Source organism: Crocodylus siamensis, chromosome 15, assembly GCF_052110815.1.
Source record: "Crocodylus siamensis isolate JL-2025a chromosome 15, ASM5211081v1, whole genome shotgun sequence".
NCBI lineage: Eukaryota > Metazoa > Chordata > Crocodylia > Crocodylidae > Crocodylus > Crocodylus siamensis.
This window is the reverse complement of record NC_143409.1, coordinates 51,058,255-51,079,523: the sequence shown is the minus strand read 5'-3', so window position 1 is coordinate 51,079,523 and position 21,269 is coordinate 51,058,255. Positions and strand designations below refer to the sequence as shown.

The 21,269-nt window shown below is 47.8% G+C and overlaps 1 protein-coding gene across 5 annotated transcripts in view; it reads right to left on the bottom strand.

The window, feature by feature from the left end:
* Positions 1-4,556: 4,556 nt before the first annotated feature.
* Positions 4,557-21,269, bottom strand: part of DDR1 (discoidin domain receptor tyrosine kinase 1) — a 38,714-nt gene continuing 22,001 nt past the window's right edge. For 4 of the 5 annotated variants that reach the window (XM_090029695.1, XM_090029694.1, XM_090029696.1 and 1 more), the window contains 7 exons: positions 19,676-19,786; positions 17,453-17,691; positions 14,439-14,566; positions 10,109-10,309; positions 8,777-9,011; positions 7,612-7,761; positions 4,557-7,438 (listed from right to left, as the gene is read on the bottom strand). In XM_090029695.1, coding sequence (XP_089885821.1) covers positions 7,298-7,438; positions 7,612-7,761; positions 8,777-9,011; positions 10,109-10,309; positions 14,439-14,566; positions 17,453-17,691; positions 19,676-19,786 — 1,205 coding nt within the window. In that variant the 3' untranslated portion in view covers positions 4,557-7,297. The remainder of the gene's footprint in view (positions 7,439-7,611; positions 7,762-8,776; positions 9,012-10,108; positions 10,310-14,438; positions 14,567-17,452; positions 17,692-19,675; positions 19,787-21,269) is intronic. The other variant, XM_090029699.1, reaches the window with a different exon arrangement.

Genomic DNA, 21,269 nt, shown 5'->3' with positions numbered 1-21,269 from the left:
GGCAGAGCTGGACAGGTTAGAAAAGTGGGCAGAACACAATAGGATGCAGTACAACAAGGACAAGTACGGAGTGGTGCACCTAGGGTGCAAAAATATCCAGGACTCCTCCTGGCTGGGAAGTGACCCTCTCAGCAGCACAGAAGTGGAGAGGGATCTCAGAGTCACACTGGACTCCAGGATGAGCATGAGTCATCTGTGTGACCAAATCACTGATGCAGTAAAAGCTAACCGCACTTTATCATGCATCAGCAGATACATGACAAATAGATCCAAGGTGATACTCCCCCTCTATGCGGCACCGGTCAGACCGCAGTTGCAGCACTGCGTCCAATTTTGGGTGCCATGCTTCAAGAGGGATGTGGATAGGTTCGAGAGGGTCCAGAGGAGGCCACTCATATAGTTAGGGGCTTACAGGACAAGCCCTACGAGGAGAGACTGAGGGACCTGGAGCTCTTCAGCCTTCACAAGAGAAGGCTGAGAGATGATTTCGTGGCCGCCTACAAATTCATTAGGGGGACGCAGCAAGGGATCGGAGATGCTCTGTTCACCAGGGCACCTCTTGGGGTAACAAGGAACAATGGTCACAAACTGGCAGAGAGCAGATTTAGGCTAGACATCAGGAAGAACTTCATGGTGAGGGTGGCCAGAATCTGGACTGGGTTCCCATGGGAGGTGGTGCTGTCCCCTGCCTTGGGGGTCTTTAAGAAGGCTGGACGGGCATCTGGCTGGGGTCGTCTGACCCCAGCACTCGTTCCTGCCCAGGCCGGGGGTCAGACGTGATGATCTGTGGAGGTCCCTTCCGACCCGAGCATCTGTGCATATATAAATCTATGAAGCAGATGGGACCAGAGGAGTCTGCACTCTGCAGTGACTGTGGTAACCAAATTGTCAGCTAGCAGAGTTTGGGGAGAGACGGAGATGGTATTCTGCCACAGGGGGGCTCGGAGAGTGCTAGTGCCCCCCCAAATTGGCTGCACCGGCGGCACAGGCCACACGTGGAATTGGTGGCACTTGCGCTGCTGCCGTGCTGCTGGCACGCTCAGCGACTGGCCGTTGGGGGACATCCCCCCTTCCCGGTCACTAGCTGGCTGCTGAGGGACCACCCCCCCAAGTCATGCCCTGTTGGAGCCCCCCCAGACTTGGGAGGCACCAGTTGCCCATGCCCATGGTGTCTGTATCACTGGCGCTCCCTGCCACTCACCCACAGCCCCTGCACTGGCACAGCACAGAAGGAAAGCCCCATGTGCTGGAGCTGGCTGCCTTTCCTGCCAGGGGTGCGCAGCACAGGAGGGAAGCCCTGCAGGCTGGAGCCCATTGCCCCACGGGCCAGGTGAAAGTGCTTAGTGGGCCACGTCAGGCCTACGGGCTGTATTTTGTGCACCCCTGCTGTACACACATGGCCTCAGGGGCCTCAGATCTGTCAACCCCTGGCAATGCGAGTCCTTGTGGTTATAAGGTCCCAGCAGGAGGAAGAAGCAGTGCTAATAGCAATAAAGCTGTGCGCGGTGCTGCTGGCCTGTGATCAGCCATCATGCATGTCCCTGGTGGCTGCCAGCCCTTCCAGGCAAGTCCAGGATGTCAAAGTTAGTCTCTGCAGGGAGGGACAAGTTTCCCCTCCTTGTCTTGGCGCGGGGCAGCAGGAGCAGCTGCTCAGTCCCATCCTACGAGGAACTGCAGGCAGCGCAGCCTGGGCCCACGGCAGTGCCGGGCAGGAGGTCGAAGGTGCCAGAAGGTCCCGTGGCCATTGGAGGAGCAGCAGAGGAGGGGCCATTCTCCTCCTCCTCCAGCCCTTTGTGGGGGAAATGACCAATGTCTGCAGCAGGTTTGTATGGAGGGTTTTGCAAATGGTTCAAATGCAGCAATCAGCTCTGATTCCTACCCGCCCCAGCGCCCCAACACCCAACTCTAGATAGCGACCTCCAGACAAAACACCCCACATGCCCCTCACCCCACACATCGCTCAGACCAAAACTACTTCCCTTGACACACCCCTGGCCTCGTCCCTAAAGCCCACCCACCCCAACTGGGAACATCCCACCACCTCTGGGAGCTCGTCTCTGGCCCCAAGTCTGCCACGGGAGCCAGGCTCCAACATGCCACAGCTTCATCAAACACCTGCTCCGAGCTCTCACTGCCGCGTTAGGCAGCTTTTGAGCCTTGTTAGTAAATGCTCGCATTTGGCTGGCAGGGCAAGGAGCAGGTCTCAGGGATGACTTTGCTTTATCAAGGGAGAAAAATCAGCACCCCCTGCTCAGAGAGGACACACTGTTGTATATTTATTACACATAAGAGAGGTCTGTGCTTTCAGATGAGTGCTGGGATCTTTAGAGAATCTGACCATGGCTCCTAATCCAGGCTGGAGGGCAGAGCTGCACTGATGGACACACCGGCTGGCACCGTGTTTGAGGTGTTTGTCATTCCCCAGCCATCCAACAGCCCGAGCAAAATTTAGAGCTGACATCATTACACTGGAGACATGATTGACCTATTTTGTGTCAAAGACGGGTGCTGTATCCTGGAAAGATGGACCTAAGACTGCAGGACTGGGCATTACCAAGTCTGCCTCCAAGCTCCGAATTAGCGTGGCTTCAGACAAGGAGTCCCCTCTATTACCCTCCCAGTGAGAACTGACTTGGCTACAGGAGAAATTAAGACAATCCTTTTGGCATGGAAAAGCAGGTGAAAGGCTAGAAAGGAGCAGCAAATTTGGTGTGGGAAAAAAAGGGCAGGCACACAGCTGAAATCAGCAGGGCCAAAGCATTATTGGAGTTATAGCTAGCAAGGGACATGAAGGGTAATAAGAAGGGTTTCGATAAGCATATTAGAAACAAGAGGAAGGTCGGGAAAATGTGGATCCCTTACTGAATGGGGGAGGCAGCTTAGTGACAGATGATGTGGAAAACACTGAAGTGCTCAATGTCTTTTTCACCGCAGTCTTCACAGGCAAGGTCAGCTCCCAGACTACTGCACCTGGCAGTGCAGTTTGGAGAGGAGGTGAGCAACCAAGTCGCAAAAGAGCAGGTAAGGGAGTATTTAGAAAAACTGGAGTTGACAAGTCCATGGGGTCAGATGGGACACACCCGAGGGTATTGAGGGAATTGGCCGATGTGATTGGCAGAGCCATTGGCCACCATCTTTGAAAACTCATGGCAATTGTTAGAGGTAACAGATGATTGAAAAAGGGCAAATATACTGTCTGCCTTTAAGAAAGGGAAGAAGGAGGATCCAGGGAACTACAAACCTGTCAGTCTTACCTCCATTCCTGGAAAAATCATGGAGCAGATCCTCAAGGAATCCTTTTCTAGGTACCTGGAGGAGAAGAAGTTGATTAGGAACAATCAGCATGGATTTACCAAGGACAAGTCATGCCTGACCAACCTGATTACCTTCTATGATGAGATGACTGGCTCAGTGGATATGGGAAGAGTGGTGGACGTGATGCACCTTGACTTTAGCAAGGCTTTTGTTACAGTATCTCACAATATTCTTGCAAGCAAGCTGTGGAAGTACGGGTTGGATGAATGGTCTGTAAGGTGGATAGAAAACTAGCTGGATCATTGGGCTTAGAGGATAGTAGTCAATAGCTTGATGTCTAGTTGGCAGCCAGTATCAAGTGGCATACCCCTGGGGCTGGATTTTTTCAATTTTTTAATCCATGAACTGGAAGATGGGATGGAGTGCCCCCTCAGGTCTCAGTGGCGGCAGATGACAGAACAAGGAGCAATGAGTTGCAAAAAGGGAAGCTTAGGTTGGATATTAGGAAAAACTGTCTCACTGGGAGGGTAGTGAAGCAGTGGAACAGGTTTTCTAGAGAGGTGGTGGACTCTCCATCCTTGGAGGTTTTTTAGGCCTGGCTGGGATGATCTAGTTGGGGTCTGGTCCTGCTCTGAGCATGGGATTGAACTAGACGACCTGCTGAGATCCTTTCCAACCCTACTTTTCTACACTTCAATGATTCTGTGACATAAGGAGAGACTAAAAAGGTCAGATTTAGAAATTTGGAAAACAGATGCTTGAGGGAGGACATAAGTGTTTCCAAAATACTATATGGTGAAGAGAAAGTCAATACAGATTTATTATTGACTCTCTCTCTCTCCCAATACAAGAACAAGGGTTTACACCATGCATCTAGGAAGGAGTAAGTTTAAAATGAACAAAAGGAAGTACTTTGTCATCCAGCATATCATTCAAGTGTGGGACCCATTGCCACTAGACACGGTGGATGCTGAGAATTTAGGCAGATTCAAAAAGGGAGTGCATACAGTCTTGGAGGAAAGGAGCATTGGTAGCTATTGAGCTCAGGAGTGAGGGGCACGGTCTCTGAATCCAAACTTCGTAGACCTTAAATGTTGAAGACTGCAAATGAGAGGGGAACAAAGAAAGAACCTTGGTCACACCCAGCTCACTCTCCCTTTCAGCATCCACTTTCTACCATGGCGTGACAGGAGACTAGGCAAGACTGACCTATGGCTTGACCCAGTAAATGGCAAATCTTACATTCCCTTACGTGCTGTTTCCGCATTTTGAGAAGACAAGAAAATTCAAGGAGACGCGGGTAGAAAATGCAACGCTTTTATTCACCACGTTAAAGGAAACAGCTAAAAAAGAAAAAAAATCAACAAAAATCTATATATTAGTTTAAAAAATTTGTCTTTTTATCTCTACTCTCCAAATATGTACAGATCCCATTTCCAAATAATAATAACAATAACAACAATAATATTAATAATACAAAAGCTACTGAGATCAGCAAGGGAGGGGGGAAAATGGAGAAAAATTTCGACAGTGTTGTGTGTGAAGAGGGAGGGAATTTAAACAAGGAGACAAAACACAGACACGTCCAAGCCACTGAACCTATGTCACAGCCACTAATATTTACTCCCTGGAAACAAAACGAGAAGACAGTGGGGTGTTTTTTTCAAGGGAACCCAAGGGAATTAAGCACCAAAAGCTCAAGCTATTTGAATGAGTGCTGCATTCCCCTAGGCCTCCTTTAAGAAGCTCCAGCTTGAGAGTTTCAAAAGCAATGAGTGATCTTACAGTGTTAAGGCCCCTGATTAGCAAAAAAGCTCTCTACGGGGTGTCCCTGATATACCGTATCTTCTCACATACCACACGTCCCCAGTAAGATAGACACCTCTTTTTTGGGAAGGCAGAATGAAAAATACAAGATTTTTTTCCAGAGTTATGGCCACATACAGCAGGGATAGAGCATTAACTTCTGCTCATTTGCCCTCCTTTTTCTGTTCAGGCCAAAGTTCTGGTCTTAATCCTTTCAACGCTGAACTGTCAGCAGCTCAACCAAAAGCTGAAACTCTAGTTGTTGCTGAACACTGCACTCCATGAGTGGATTTAAAATGTTGCAAAAAAAGCTTAAAAACAGAGCTGTGAAATAGGGGAAGAGAGACCGTAGGAGCTACATTGCAAATTCTTCAGCATTCTGGGTTAGTGGAACATCAAGACCATTAAAAAGGAAAGAGAGTTGTTAACATCCATCAGGTGAAGAGCAATTAATAGATTCCAGTGAGCTATCAAGTCAATCAGCTCCCTCAACACTGCTTGAATAGAAATGCCACAGCCGCTATTCTGGGCAGAAGGATCAACTTCCCCACTTAAGATATGCACCCCCATTTTGAAAGTCTCATTTGAAAGTGCGGAGGAGTGTGTGGTATACAAGTATATACGGTACTCCAAAAATGTGTTTGCATTGGTACACCAGTGAAAAATCTCCTCTCCTTCCCAACGGCAACCAGATAGGATCTATAGCCTTGTCTCATGGGCGAAGAGGGAGTGTGATGACGAAGGGGATGGGCCGGATTTCTCTGCTGGAGTCTTCAAAGTACCATGAGAGCCAGCACTGGTATCATGTGAGTTGGAGGTCTCTGGAACAGCCCCATGGGGCCACTGAAGTTGAGTCGTGGCTCCCAGCCTCCAGCGTTGCAGTCAGTAGTGTCTCCCATATATCCAGTGTTTGGCGATGCCTCGCAGCACCGCAAATACCCAGTGTTAGCCCAGTCTGAGGGAACATCACATGAGGCAGGGACCTGACCGCCACCCCTCCAACGCATCACAGTTCTTTGAGGTTGGGGAGTGAAGCAGCGGGGTGGTGGAGGTCAGCCCCTCTGGGAGTAGAGGAAGGAAAGGAAACACCCTCGAGCAGGGAAGGGCAAAAGAAAGGGAATGGGTGAAAGTGGGATGATAGGAGATGGGGAAGTGGGTGGAGAACAAGACACAAGACAGATGGGGAATGGAAGAGCTGAGGAGAGATGGAGACAAAAAGCAAAAGAGGGATGAGTGTGCATGAGGTGGTGGAGTATATGGTCAGAAGATAGATAGATAGACAGATAGATAGATGGGGTAGAGTATATGGGCAGTAGGGAGGTAGATAGAGAGATAGACAAAGTCTGAGGGAATATATATAGACAGACAGACAGCTATGAGTATAAGGAAGATAGATAGACAGATAGAGAGACAGCTGTATATGAGGGAGACAGACGTGGATGGGAGTAAGGAAGATGGACAGACAGCTGTAAATGAGGAAGACAGACAGATGGGTGTAGAAGATAAATAGAAAGACAGATAAATAGAAAGAGAAGGAAGGCATGGGTAGATGGGTATTGGAGGGGGACTAAATGACCTCTGAAGGTCCCTTCACCCTACTTCTCTATCATTTGATGAGGAAAAAGATAGGACAGACTGACAGTTGTAGATGAGGAAGACTGATACAAAGATTGGTGTAAGGAAGATATACACAGCTGTCCACCTGTCTGTCTATGAGGAAGACAGATGTAGAGAAGTGTGAGGAAGACAGATAGATGGAAACCTGTGCGTGAGGAAGACAGATACATAGAGGGGTATGAGGCAGATAAAGACAGACAGACAGCTGTACATGAGAAGATGGGAAAATAGATGAGTATTGGGGATTGGACTAGATGACCCTGGGAGGTCCCTTCCAGTCCAGCTTCTCTAAAATGCTATTAGGAAAGGGATAGGAAATATAGACCACTGTATGTCAGGAAGAGAGACAAATGGATGGGTATAAGGAAGACAGAGAGATGCAGAGGAGGTAGGCAGAGGAGGAGTGGGACAAGGAATGGGGTGGTAGAGCCAGGGCATCAGGGAGATCCCATATCCCTAACCCCTCCAGCACCAATATGTCCAGTTCCCAGAGCCGGGCATGGTCTGGCCACCCTCCATCCACCCACCCACCCCTGTTGCTGTGGCCGGAGAGACACCAGGAGGCCTATGCCCAGGAGAGCCACCCCAAGTCCCTCCCCCCACCCTGGCATAGCCCAGCTCACACCATATTGAGAGCGTCTTCATTCAGGAAGCGGTGGAGATGCTGGAAGAGGGGACGGTCCTTGGCATCCCGAGCCCAGCATCTCAGCATCACTTCATAGAGGGCCAGGGGGCAGGCTGGGGGTCGTGACAGGTAGACCTAGGTGTGTGGGTAAAAGATCAGTGTGGGTGGAGGTCTAATCATCTCATGCCCCCTTCTCATCTCTGCTGCCCTTCAAGGAGGGCTAAAGTTTTAATTCTTTCATATCTGCTCAGCCAGAATCTGAAACTCTTGTTGCTGAGGCTGGAGACTGAACTCTGGTGCCCCCGTACCTGCTCGCCCTGGTCTCTGAAGAACTGCCCGGCATTCTCGATGACCTGCTCATCGGTGAGTTGGCTGTAGGGCTGCTCCTGGCACAGCATAAGCACCTCCCACAGCGTCACCCCAAAGGCCCAGACGTCTGAGGCTGTTGTGAACTTCCCCTATGAAGCCAGGAAGGGGAGAGAGGCAAGGTGAGGGGGACAGGGGGTCTTGAGTGGGATGCTGAGTGGGCCCCAGGACACATTTCCCTTCCCCCCCCCATTTAGCCACACCCTTACTCCCTAGCCTCTTCCCATCCCCACTGCTTTCACTTAGCCCCTTCCCTTTTGGGATAGCCCCACCCCTTTATTTAACTCTGCCTGCTTTGGGATAAGACCACCCTTACCTTCGATTTGCTCCTTCTGGGCTAGACCCACCCTTCTTTTAGTCCCACTTCCTCCTGAATAGCCTTACATTGCCTTTAGCCCTGCCTCTTTGGGGATAAGTCCCAGTTCCCCTTAGCCTCACCCATTCTGGGGTAGCTCCACCCTTCATTTAACTCCACCCCTTTTTCAATCAGCCCCATCCCTTTCTCTTAGTCCCGCTCCTTCCATCAGCCTCCTCCCTCAATGCTATTCTTGCCCCTTTTGGTGAAACCACTGCCTCCTTTTAGCTCCACAACCTCTCAGCCAGGTCATACCTTCTTGGGTTTTTATACAAAGGATTCCCTCACCATTCCCTGGTTCCACCCTCTCCCTCAGTCCCTGCCCCTCCTGGATATTAGCTCCACCCCCTTCCCCAAGACACATCCTTTCCCCTTTAGCTCCACCCTTCTCTCCCAGGCTATCAATCCAAGGAAGCCCCTTCTATTCCCCATCCTCTAGCTCCATCCCCCTCTCTCATGCCCTAGCCCAGGGGTGGGCAAAATGCGGCCCGGGGGTCAGATGTGGCCTGCAAGGCCATTCTATCTGGCCTGCAGGGCCCCTAAAAAATTTAGAAAATTAACATTAATCTGCCCTGGGCTGCCTGTCATGCGGCCCTCAATGGCTTGGAGAAACTCAGTAAGTGGCCCTCTGCCCAAAATAATTGCCCACCCCTGCCCTAGCCCCTGGACATTAGCCCCACTCCTCTTCCAAACTCCACCCCTTCTCCCTTTAGCCCCACCATTATCCCCAATCCCTGCCCCCCTGGTCTTACCATGAGGATGCACTCCCAGGCCATCCAGCGGATAGGCAGGACAGCACGGCCCTGGATGCGGTAGTAGTCGCCCGAGTAGAGGTTGCGGCTCATGCCGAAGTCAGCAATCTTGATGGTGAAGCCCTCACCCACCAGGCAGTTACGTGTGGCCAGGTCCCGATGCACAAAGTTGAGGGAGGCCAGAAACTTCATGCCTGAGGCAATCTGGGCTGCCACATGGATCAGTGTTGGGTAGCTGGACCCCAAGGGAGGGAAGGGAGGGGATTAGAGATGGTCCCACAATGCCTTGAGGCAGCTGGGGAGAGGAGAGGCTAGAAATATTTCATAGATTTCATAGAAGTTAGGGTCAGAAGGGACCTCAGCAGATCATGGAGTCTGACCCTCTGCCCTGGGCAGAAAAGAGTGCACAGATCAGATGACCCAGCCAGGTGTCCGTCCAGTCTCCACAATGCACTCAAATAGCTCTCATTTCCACAATACACTAGGGCAGCTGAGTGGGGAAGGGGGTGGGAGGTTATAGGGAATTCCCTATAATGCCATGGGGCAGCTGGGTTGTGGAGGGGATTGTTGCGGGGTAGGTTAGGGATTTTTTACAATTCATTAGGGCATCTGAGCAGAGGAGGGATGTTGCCAAAATGCACTGGGGTAGCTGATTGGAGGAGATGGAGGGAGATAAGGAAATCCCCATAATGCTCTGGTGCAACAGGACATAGGAGGGGTTAGGGATGTTCCCACAATGCCCTGGAGCAGTCAAGCAGAGGAGAGGGCAGGAGGAGGTTAGGGATATTTCCACAATGTACTGGAGAAGCTGGACATAGAAGGGGTGGGCAGAGGTTGGAGGATATTCCCACAGTGCACTAGGGCTTTTGGACACAGGTGGGGATGGGATGGGTTAGGGATATCTCCACAGTGCACTGGGGAAGCTGAGCAGAGAACTGAGGAAGAGGTGAATGATGTCCCCACAATACCTTGGGGCAGCTGGATATAGGAGAGGGCAGGAGGACTTTGAGGATATTCCCACAGTGCACTGGGGCAACAGGGTACACAAAGTGGTGAGAAGGGGTTAAGGATATTCCCACAATTTCCTGAGGCTGCAGAACACAGGAGAGAAGGGAATGGGTTAGGAATATTGCCACAATGCTTTGGGACAGCTGGGTATTAAAAGGAGGCAGAAGGAGGTTGATATTACCACAGTGCAGTGGGGCAGCTGAGCCAAGGAAGGGCAGGAGGTGGTTAGGTATGTTCACACAATGCCCTGGAACACCTAAGTAGAGGAGTCTAGCTGGGCCAGGACTCCTGGGTCTCTGCTCCTGCTCCTGCTCGCAGCAATACCTGATAGTGGGGGCATCGCTGGCACTGCTCCCTGTCTTGGCCTCCAGCTCGTGGGCGCTGAGGAACTGGTTGAGGTCACCGTTCTCCATGTACTCAGTGATCATGCAGAGGGGGTCGTCCCGCACACACACGCCCAGCAGCCGCACGATGTTAGGGTCCTTCAGCCGTGACATGATCTTCACCTCTTTTAGGAAATCATTCCTGGGGTGGAGGAGGGTGGGAGCCAGGGCCTGTGAATGCCCTTACTCCACTTATGAGGGAACTGCTCCCATGCACTCATGACAGAGCATCCAGCATCTGCCCTGAATGAACTCACGAGGGAATGTGATCACACCAGGATCCCTCTTGCCCACACAAGTAGGACAGTGAATGCTTAAGATCAGTCCTCATCAGTGGTGATGTGTAGGGGGTGTACAGGGGTGCACCTGTACCCCCTGAGAGCGTTGGTGCACCCCCTGACTCTCCATGCTCCCTGCTTAGGCGATGGGCAGGGAGAGCAGGTGAGAACGCAGGTGCTCCCCTTGCGAGTGATGGCTGGGGAGTGCGAGTGCCAGATGTAGGCCGTGGCTGCTGCAGGAAGCACCATGGCCACTTCTGGGAATGCCATGGCCGCTTTCAGAAGCAGTGTGGCTGCTCACTGGTTGGTAAGTTTGGCCATGGGGGGACTCACCCTCCCCCCTAGTTGGTGAGATTGGCTGTGGGGGGGACTCCCCCCACACCCCCAGTTGCTGACTGATCACTGTGGGGGGCACATGCCCCCCCAACTAAGGTAGCACCAGTGCCCACGTGCCCATGGCCCTCGTGAACTGACCAATGAGCAACTGTGACTGCACAACAAGCTCCACTGATGAGTTCATGGGGGAACCGGTGTGACCACCTGAGGAACCTTCCTTGTGCACTCAAATGGAAGAACTGCAAATTCCTGAATCCCTACTCATGATCTCACAAGGAAACGATGCCATGAACTCATGAGAAAATAGTGATGACCATATCAGGATCACTGTTACCCATGCAACTGGAAGAACTGTGAGTGCTCATAGATGGCCTTTGAGAACTCATAAATGAGCAGCTCTGACTCCACAATGAGCTCTGTTGGTGAGTTCATGGAGGAACCATTGTGACCCCATGAGGAATCCCCTTGTACACTCAAATGGAGGAACTGTGAGTGTGCACCAGGAACACTGCTGTGAATTTACAAGTGAACAGGAATGACTGTACCAGGATACCTCTTTCTTGTGCAAATACCATAATTTCTCACAAACAACGTGCACATTTCCCCCCAAAATCTGCAACCCCCTGACACCTCCGATATGGGGTGCATGTATTAAGCAGGGAAGCTGATTTTCTGGGATAGAAGCCCTTTACTTTGGATTCTTGCTCTACCATGGCTGACTCTGGTAATACCATTCAGGCAGTTGAGGGAGTCCATTGACTTAATGGCCCATTGTTCTTCACTCCAGAGGCATTAACAACTGGACTTTCTTGCCTTTTTAATGGTCTGAACATGATACTAAGCAAGCTAAACTTTCTTTTTGCAATTTGGCAGTCTGCAAGCTTCTCTTGGGCTTTCCTTCTATTCCACAACTCTTTTATCTCTTTTCAAAATCATGGAGACAAATTCTCAGCAGCAGGTAGGCTTTCAGTTTGTGGTTAAGCAGGAAGGGAGGGTGAGGCCACTGAAGATAAGGCTCAGTCCCTACTCTCTGCAGCCAAAGCTCTGGAAAAACATTTTCATCTTCACCCTGCCTTGGAAAATCTAGGGTGTCTTATATCCATGGGGATGTTATCTGTGAGATAATAAAGTAGATGAGTTTGTCTCTCTTAAGAAACCTGTTATGTGTTCAGTTGTGACTGTACAAGAAACACCAATGTGAAAGCCCCAGGAACATTTATGACCACACAAAAGTCTCCCTTGCTTGCTTCAATATGAGAATGATGACTCTGTGAACACACAAATGAACAACTATGACCACACAAGAAGCTCTATCGGTAAATACATGAGGGAACCATTATGAAAATACAAGTAATCCTCTAGCTCACACAAGAGGAAGAGTCATCACTGTGTGATGAATCCCCTTGTGACTTCACCAGAGACACCATCATGAACTCACGTGAGGGACAGTTGGGATGCCTGGATCTCTCCCTCTTGTACTCACACTAGTGACTACACAAGGAACTCCCTCACTACAGGCCAAACCACAAGCACCCGACATGTGCACTCACAAAGGAACAACCCAGGGCTGTGAGGCCTCTTGCCCGGTGCAGGAAGATTCCCAGTTGATGCATGAACTTGTTGCATGTATCCAGATGTGGCTAGTCCCATGACACACAGGGATGGTTGTGCATCATCAGTACCTCCCTGAGTTTGTGCTCGCATGAAATCACCATCCCTGCTTGTGTGAGGGAAGGTCACTGACTGCACACTCCTAGGTCTGTAAGATTATCTGTGTCCACAGAAGCACATCATTCTCGTGCCTTTGCAGTGGAGTGTAGGCTATAGACATGACCAGTGACTGAGAAACCACTCTGATGAGTGCAGACAATGGACATAATGGAAGCCTAAGTTATGAATGACGTGCTTAGGCTGATATATAATCCCTAATCAATAAGCTTGCAGTTCAATTGCAAACAGCAGCTTCCCAGCTAATTGGTATTGTCCAGGCCCATAGGAAAACTGGTTCAGTCCAGTTCCCAAAGTCTCAGTGAAACAAGAAATCTGAATAACACCAATCAGAATAGTTACCTAAAGAATCCATGCATCCTGTATTTACTCAAATCTAAGATGACCCCGCATGTAAGATGACCCCACAATAATTAGATTCTATACATGGGAAATGTATACATTTGTTATAATTTTCCATGTATGGAATCTAATTACTGGAGAGGTCATCTTTAATTTATTCCTCCACCACTACTGCAGGCGGGGCAGGCACTGGGGAGGCAGGTGGTATGGGAAGGTCAAGTAGCTTGCCCCCTGTTTATTCCTGTCCTTCTGCCACCTCTGTCCCCCTGCCTGCCCCCTCCATGGTCTGGACCACCCCCTTCCCCCTCCCCTAGCTTCTCTGATCCTTCCCTCTCCCTTCTCCTCCCCCTGCCCATCCTTGCTTTGCACTGGCATGCTCCATCCCTGTTCTAGTAGGCTGGATCACTGAGCATGGCCCCAGCCGCACTTGTAGCAGCTGTGCACACTGTGCACCACTGCTGTGGGGCCAAGCTGGGGCCATGCTTAGTTCCCCAGGCTGCAGTGTGGATGGAGTCTGCCAGTGTGGAACAAGGGTACCGAGGGAAGAGAGGCTGCATGAGCTGAGGGTGGAGAGGTAGGCAGCAGCTGTGGCTATGTCCCTGACCCCAGTTAGGGGTTGGAGACCAACCCATAGCAGCCGCCTGCCTGCCTCCCCCCGCCAGTGCTCCTATTCAATTCTAAGACGAGGGGCTTTCCTCTTATGTTATATGTGGTGGGGGACATTGTCTTAGAATTGAGTAAATATGGTAAATAATGGGTATAGACAGGAGGAATCTTTAGGAAGACTTCAGCAAATTCAAGGCAGCCAGATTGCATGCCAGCTGCCTTCTCCTTCTTGCTTCTCCTCCGCTCCTGTAGTTGAGAATCTGCATTGTGCTGTTGCAGGGTGCTAGACAGGCACAGAGACAAGTGCTTATTCTTACCCTTTAGGAAGTCATCAATAAAAGGTTGGGTTCTAGACCTTTCTCTTGCCTCTTTATCTGACTTGTCTGGTAGTGATGCCTCAGTGGCTAAGAGGAAATGAATGATCACTGGAGAATGTGACTGTCTCTTGATTTGGTGTAGAAAAAGGGTAATGAGTAAGGGAACTGTAACTGTCCCTGAATCCTACGCCTAAACTTGCAAAGAAGTCCTGATCATAGAAGGGTTGTAGTCTTGTCTCTCAAAAAACTGAATGGTACTGGGTTTTTGGTAACTGGAGAGGCTGAGTTGGAATAAGCACTTCCCCGTGCAACAGGGCAGGGACATTTGTGTGGAGACCAATATTCCCCGTGAGTTCACCATGGCATTCTTTGGGCAGTTTCAACTCTCAGGATCCCAGTATGGTCACCACGGCTCCCTCGTGAGTTCACGGCAGTGTTCAGGATCCTGGTAGGGTCATCACTCTCCCCTCGTGAGTTCAAGACAGTGTTCAAGATCCTGGTAGGTAGGGTCACCATAGCTCCCTCGTGAGTTCACAACTATTCAGGATCCTGATAGGGCTACCACAGCTCCTTTGTTAGCACTGTTCACTTGTGAGTTGCCACAACCAGCCCCCCACTAATGCAATGGGGCCAGCCATGCCTCTCTGCCCTCTAGAGCACCTACCTGGCATTCTTGGTCGCATCAGAGCGCAGGATTTTCACAGCAACCAGCAGAGGGCGTCCCTTGCGCACGTTGAAGGGAAACTCCAAGTTGAGCAGGTCCTGGGGACTCTCCACCTCACACAAGTGGACCTGGAGTAAGGAGCATAGCAAAAAGCAATGGTCAATTAGCACAGGTCTGGGCTGGCCACACCCTAGATGACCAACCCCTATGCCCAAGACTGAGTGCAACCTTCCCACTGTATTCTTCAGCCAACAAAATAGCCCCCACCCTGGCCTTGGGATAGACGAGGGATGGGAAAGAAAGGAGAGAAGGAGAGAGATGGGAAAAGAGTTTGAGGAAGGGAATATGTCAACTCTGGAATGGAAAAAGTAAAGAGTGAAGGCAGTAGAGAGATGGGTAGATAGAGGCATCACAGGAAAGACAGGGAGATGGGAAGAAGAGATACTGGTCTGAGGAAGAGAGAACAGGGTTTAGCAGAAGGAGGAAGACAGAGGGAGAGACAGAAAGACAGAAGGAAAGAATAAACATAGAAAAGAATGAATGAAAGGAAAGAAACCAGGGAAGGAGAAACCCTGAATGACAGAGTGATGGGAAGATGAATGAAAGAGCCAAAGGAAGGGGGCAAAAGAGAACAAATGAATAGGGGGCAGGGAAGAATCAATGAAAAAAATGAACAAACAAAGAAATGGACAGAAGAAATGTGAGGAACAAAGGATGAAAGTGTCATCGAAAGGATGAGCAGCAGGAGATTGAAAATAGGATGAGAAAAAAACCAAATAGAGTAAATGAATGATAATTATGGATCATCTTGGTAAGAAAAGAATGAATGAAAATACAAAGGAACATGTGAAGCAACAATGACTAAGAGAAGAAATGAATGGGCCTAGAAATGCAAGATTAAATGAATGAATGGAAAAAAGAATGAATGGAAGAGAAGGAAAACCTTGAATAGCTAATAAGTGGCAGAAAAGAATAGCTGAATGAAAGATAAAATACATAAATTAATAACAGAAAAAATATATATATTTATTCCATCACTTGTTTTCATTCATTTATTCATGCAGTAATTAATTTACACCCTTCTTTATGCTTCAGTTATTCATCGATTCATTTATTGATGTGTTCTTGTAGTTGTTGTTTTTAACTTTTCATTCATCTGTGTAGTCATTTATTTTTTATTCATTCATTCATTTGTTTGTTCATTGTGTATTCTTTTATTCAGTCATCTGGGTACTCTACTTCTATTCTCTTATTCATTTGTTTGTATTATATTCATTTACTCTTTCATTCATGCTTTCCTTATCTCATTTGTGTATTCATATATTTATGATTTTTTGTTCATTTATTCCTTCTTTCATTTATCTAGTCTTCCTTTCTGCAGGTATTTATTCTTGTATTAATTCATTTACGTATTGTTTCATTGACAAGTTCTTTCACTGACATGTGCATATATATATATATATATATATTTATCTGGCACTTACATATATATATATGTAAGTGGCAGATAAAAGTAACTGAATGAAAGATAGAATACATAAATTAATTAAAGAAAAAATATATAAGGCGAACATATGGAAGGTAGGAATATATGAAAGAAAAAAGAATGGATGCATAAAATGAGTGTACAGATGAAGGACTGGAAAGAAAGAAAAGATCATACATCAGACTGTAGACAGGAATAAAGGGCTGAGGGAACCAGGAAGAGGAAGAAATAAATAAACAAGGGAATAAAGAAACTGTTGAAAGAACAAATAAAAAAAAATGAAAGAATGAATGAAGCAATGAACAAAAGAGAATGAATCAATGGATGAATGTGAAAAATAATAAACAAAAGAATGAAAGAGCATAAGAATAAAAAAGAAATGAATGAATGAAAAAAGAGTAAATAAAGGAGGTAATGAGAGAACAGATTAGGGACTGAATGAGTGATAAAAATTAGCAAAGTAATGAATAAAAAGAAACAAGTGAACATAAGGATGAGTGAATGAAAAAAAAGAATGAAAGAACAAAAGAATGAAAAATATAAACAAGTTAAAGAATAAAAGAATGAAAAAGTGACTAAATAAATGAATGAAAGAATGAATAAAATGTAGGAATGAAATAAGTAGCAAAACAAATGAATAAATGAAAAAGCATATTAAAGAGCGAATAAATGGAAGTATGAACAAAATGAGTGAATGAATGAATGAACAAAAATAAATGAATGAAAAAGGACAGGAAAGAAAGAATGAACAAGTCAATGAAGGAAAGAAAGAGGAAATTAAGAACTGGATTAATACAAGAAAAAATGAAAAAAAATGAATGAAAACAAATGAATAAGGATTGATGAAAAAGAATGAACGAAATGAAAGAATGAAACAGCAAAAGAATGAACAAAAAAGAAAGTACAAAAGAATTAACTAACAAATGAATGAAAGAAATTATGGAGTGAATAAATAGAAGGAAGAACATATAAAAATAATGAATGAAAAAACAAGTGAACAAAAGAAGTTATAAATGGAAAAATGGACTAATGAACAAATGAAGGAATGAACAACATAATTAACAGAAAAGTGAAAGAACAAGAGAATGAATGAACAAATGAGTAAAACAGTGAACATAGGAATAATAGAATGAACACACGAATGATTGAAAGAGCAAATTAAGGAGTTAATGAAGGAAAGACTGTACAAGAATATTGAATGAAAGAAGAGAAAAGAGAATGACAGAACAAACGTGCTAAGGAAAGAACAAGTATACGAATGAACAAATGAACACAAGAAAGGAACAATCAAGGAATGAAAAGAGAAGAGCCAAACAGAAGAATGAATGAACAACTAAGCAAATAGAAAAGCGAAAGAAAAGAGGAAAGAACAAAAATGGAAGGAAAAGAATGAAGGAAAGAAAGTACAGCAAACGGATCTGGATGGATGAAGCAATGTCCGAGCAGCTGAAGGAAAAAGAAAGGAGAGAGGAACAGAGACAAAGGGGCAGGGAAAGGCTGGCAGGAGAAGGGTGAGGGGGGTCCATACCTCCCCAAACTGCCCCTCCCCAAGTTTCTCCTTAAAGCGGAGGCGGCCGCGGGGGAACTCAGCCAGGGCCACATCCTTGGCTGCCAGTGCATCCACAGCCACAGCTGGCATGGCATAGGTGTTCCCTCCTGTCACCCCTTGCAGGTTGATGATGTCAGCTTCGGCGTAGTGCGGCACGTTGTTTGGCACTGGGGCCAGGGCTCCCGAGGAGTCCGGTTCCATGTAGTCGCTGCTGCAAGCTGGCAGGGAGGGCAAGGAGACTACATTAGTGGGGACTGCTCTACCCCAGAGTTAGCTGCATCTTAATGTCAGAAAAAAGAAAACCTCTATACTTTGCATGGTTTTGTTCCCCCCCCCCAAAAAAAGGCTGAAAATGGGAGGGTGCATTATAAGCAAGAAATATGGTAAAAGCAGTTTCTGCCACTTACAGGGCAAATGTAAAAATACTGTACTTTCTCACATAAAACACAAACTTTTCCCCTCAAAACACAGCTGGTAGGGAAATTGGAGAGGACATTGTATGCTAGGAATGTGGTAAAAGTAGTTTCTGCAACTTAATGGGCAAAAGTGAAAATACCATATTGTTCAGACATTACGTGCACTTTTCCCTGCAAAAATCAGCAGGAGGAAAATGGAACATGCATTATATGTGAGGTGTACAGTAAGAGCATTTTCTGCCATTTACCAGACAAAAGTGAAAATGCTGTATTTCTCACACATCCACACACATTTCTCTGCAAAAAACTAGCAGCAAAAAACTGAAGTGCTCATTATGTGAGGCATATGATAAGAACAGTTTCATCCACTTACTGGGCAAAAATCATAGAATCATAGAAGTAGGGTTGGAAGGGACCTTGTAGATCTTCATGTCCGACCCCCAAATGAAAATAATGTATTTGTTATATGCCCATGCAAATTTACCCCACCTTCCGTAAACGAGCCGTAGGAAATCGAAGTGTGCATTATATGCAAAGAATATAGTAACAACAGGTCCTGCCACTTGCTGGGCAACAGTGAATACAAACTGTGCAGCGATTCGCAGGGAGCAGAAGAAGGAGCAGGCCCAGCTCTCTTGCTGCTGCTACTTGGCTGCTTGCTACAAGTCATTCCACCTTTCTAAAATAAGGTGCAGATTATATTCCAGCACATGTTGTATACAGGAAAATACAGTATAAAGTGCCATCACATGCTCCAGGCCCCCATATTGAAGTCAGGGGAGGGATCCCTGTATACACAGAGGTCCCCACTCCAGAGATGGTTGCATCTCTGCACTGGCAAAAGACTGCTATATACACAGTGGCCCCCATTCTGAGAGGGTTGCATTTTAATATAATATACCATATTTTCCTGTTTACCATACACCCACCAAATAAGACCCACACTTCGTTTTGGGGAAGACAATTAAGAGAAAAAATAGTTATGGCCGCATAGGGCAGCTCATTCACCTTAGCTTCATAGATTGCAAGGCTGGAAGGGACCTCGGAAGATCATTGGGTCCAGCTCCCTGCACCAAGCAGGAAAGATAACAGGAAAGATAACTGGGGGAATAACCTTCCCTTTCCTGCTTAGGCAAAAGTTACAGTTTTAACCTTTTCATGCTTGCACTGTCAGCAGCTCGTAGAGGCTCAACCAAAAACTGAACCTCTCGCTAGTGCTGGAGACTAAACTCCATGGGTAGATCTAGGATTTTGAAAAGAGCTAGAAACAGCTTTTAGGGGTATGAAAGAAGCGAAGAGAGAGTAGTTGCATTGCAAATTCTTTAAAGAAAGGCTATCTTGATTAATGGAATGTGAAGATGATTAAATAGGAGAGCAGATCATTAACACCTGTGGAACAAAGAGCAATTAGTAGGATTCAAGTGGATGCTAATGAGCCACATAGTGAATTGATTCCCTTAGCATTGCCTGAATAGAAATGTCACTGCAGTTATCCTGGGCAGAAAATCATCTTCTCCACTTCAGACATACACATCAATTTGGGAACGCTAATTTCTTGGGGAAATGGGACCTGTGGCACGTGAGGAACTACGGTAATCCTGTACCCTGGTCCCGCCCATCAGCCAAAGCAAGACGCATTATGGGAGCAAGACAGGAAGGAAGCTGCGAGCCAGGGTCAGTTTGGAAGAGACAGGAAAAGCCAGAGTGGCAGAGGATGCCCCCTGGAGGGCAAGAGGGGGGCAGGAGATGCTGCCCGGCCCTGCATCCCAAGCAGGGCTCTCCTTACCATCAGTGTTGATTGGCTTAGCCGCCTCGGACAGCGGGCGAGCGAGCCCTCCCATTGGCTGGGCGTATGTGGCCAGGAAGAGCCGATAGGCCGGGTTGTTGAGCAGCAGAGCTGTCGGGAGAAGGGTGGGGGGTGGGAAGGGAGGGGGAAGGGAGAGACAAACGGATGGATGAGAACAGACAGACGGACACAAGAGGGCCGGGGTACAGGGAGGGGGCTAGCAGGACATGTCTCTCCCCTGGAAAACCCAAGAGACAGGGGGAGGGGGACAGGGATGTTCCTGACACACAAGGATGATGGGGGGAAGCCCTCCTCAGTTTGATGGGACCCAGGTGCCTGGGCTTCTAAACCCATTCACCCCCTGCTGTAACCCACCACACTCGATGCCCCTTCCAGAGCTAAGAGAGAACTCAGGAGTCCTGGCCCCTAGGCCTGTCTGCCATAAGCCATCAGACGTTACTGCCCCTCCAGAGCTGGGACAGAACTGGGCATCCTGGTCCCCAGCGCCCCCCAGACTTTATTCCCCTAAATTGAGAAAAGAACTCAGAAATCCTGTCCCCCTTGCTCTTACCCACCATACCCCATTCCCTTCCCAGAGCTGAGGTCAGAACCCAGGCATCCAGGCTCTCACCACCCCCTACTGCTCTAACCAAGCAGACCCCGCCCCTTCCTAGAGCCAGGAAGGCATTCGTCACTTTGGTGTGGGATGAGCACACAGCATGGAATGTGGGGGAGGGGCAAACACATCAGGTTGGGGGAAGGGCTCCAACTGGTGGCCGAGTAGGTGGGGCAACCGGGCCGGGGGCTGGGGCCTTCCATCTCCCTGCCCATCCCACACTTCTTCCCAGCTTTACCACTTGGTACCATTTTCCTCTGCCTCCGCCTCTTCTTTTCTCCACCCCAGCTCATATCCCTTAATCTATCTCCTTCCCATCATTTTGCCCTCTACTCTGTATCCTGCCCTCTTTTCTTCTACTCCAAGCCCTTTCCCCACTTCTACCCGTATGTCTTTCCCCAGTTCCTGTCTCTCTCCAGCTCCGCTTATTCTTCCTTCTCTCCATCTACCCATCCATTTTTTTACTGCCCTATTCAGCTTTTTGCTTAGCCATTCATCATTCTAACCATACTCTATCCATCCATTCATACCCTTCATCCAGCCATTATTTGTTTGTCTGTCAATATACATCCATGCATTTGACCCTCCATGGTTCCACCTGTCCAGCCATTTGCCTCTTTGCCTATCTATCCCTTTGCTTTGCCCATCTCTTTGTTTCCTTGTCATTTGTCTGCCTATCAGTATAACTACATGACATTACCTGCAGAACCTATCATATTGTCCATCCATCCATCCTCCACGACCCTTTCATGCATCTATCCATCCATCACCCCATTCATCCATTCATGAGTTCATTCATCTATTAATTTACCTACCCATCTGTTTGTCCATTCATTCTTCAAGTGCCTCTTTCATCCATCCATCCATCCATCCATCCATCCATCCATCCATCCACTTTTCTCCAGCAACGTGTCTCCATTTTCCTATCCATCCCTCCATCTCTCTTGCCACCTCCCCTCCCACCATCTCACCATCATA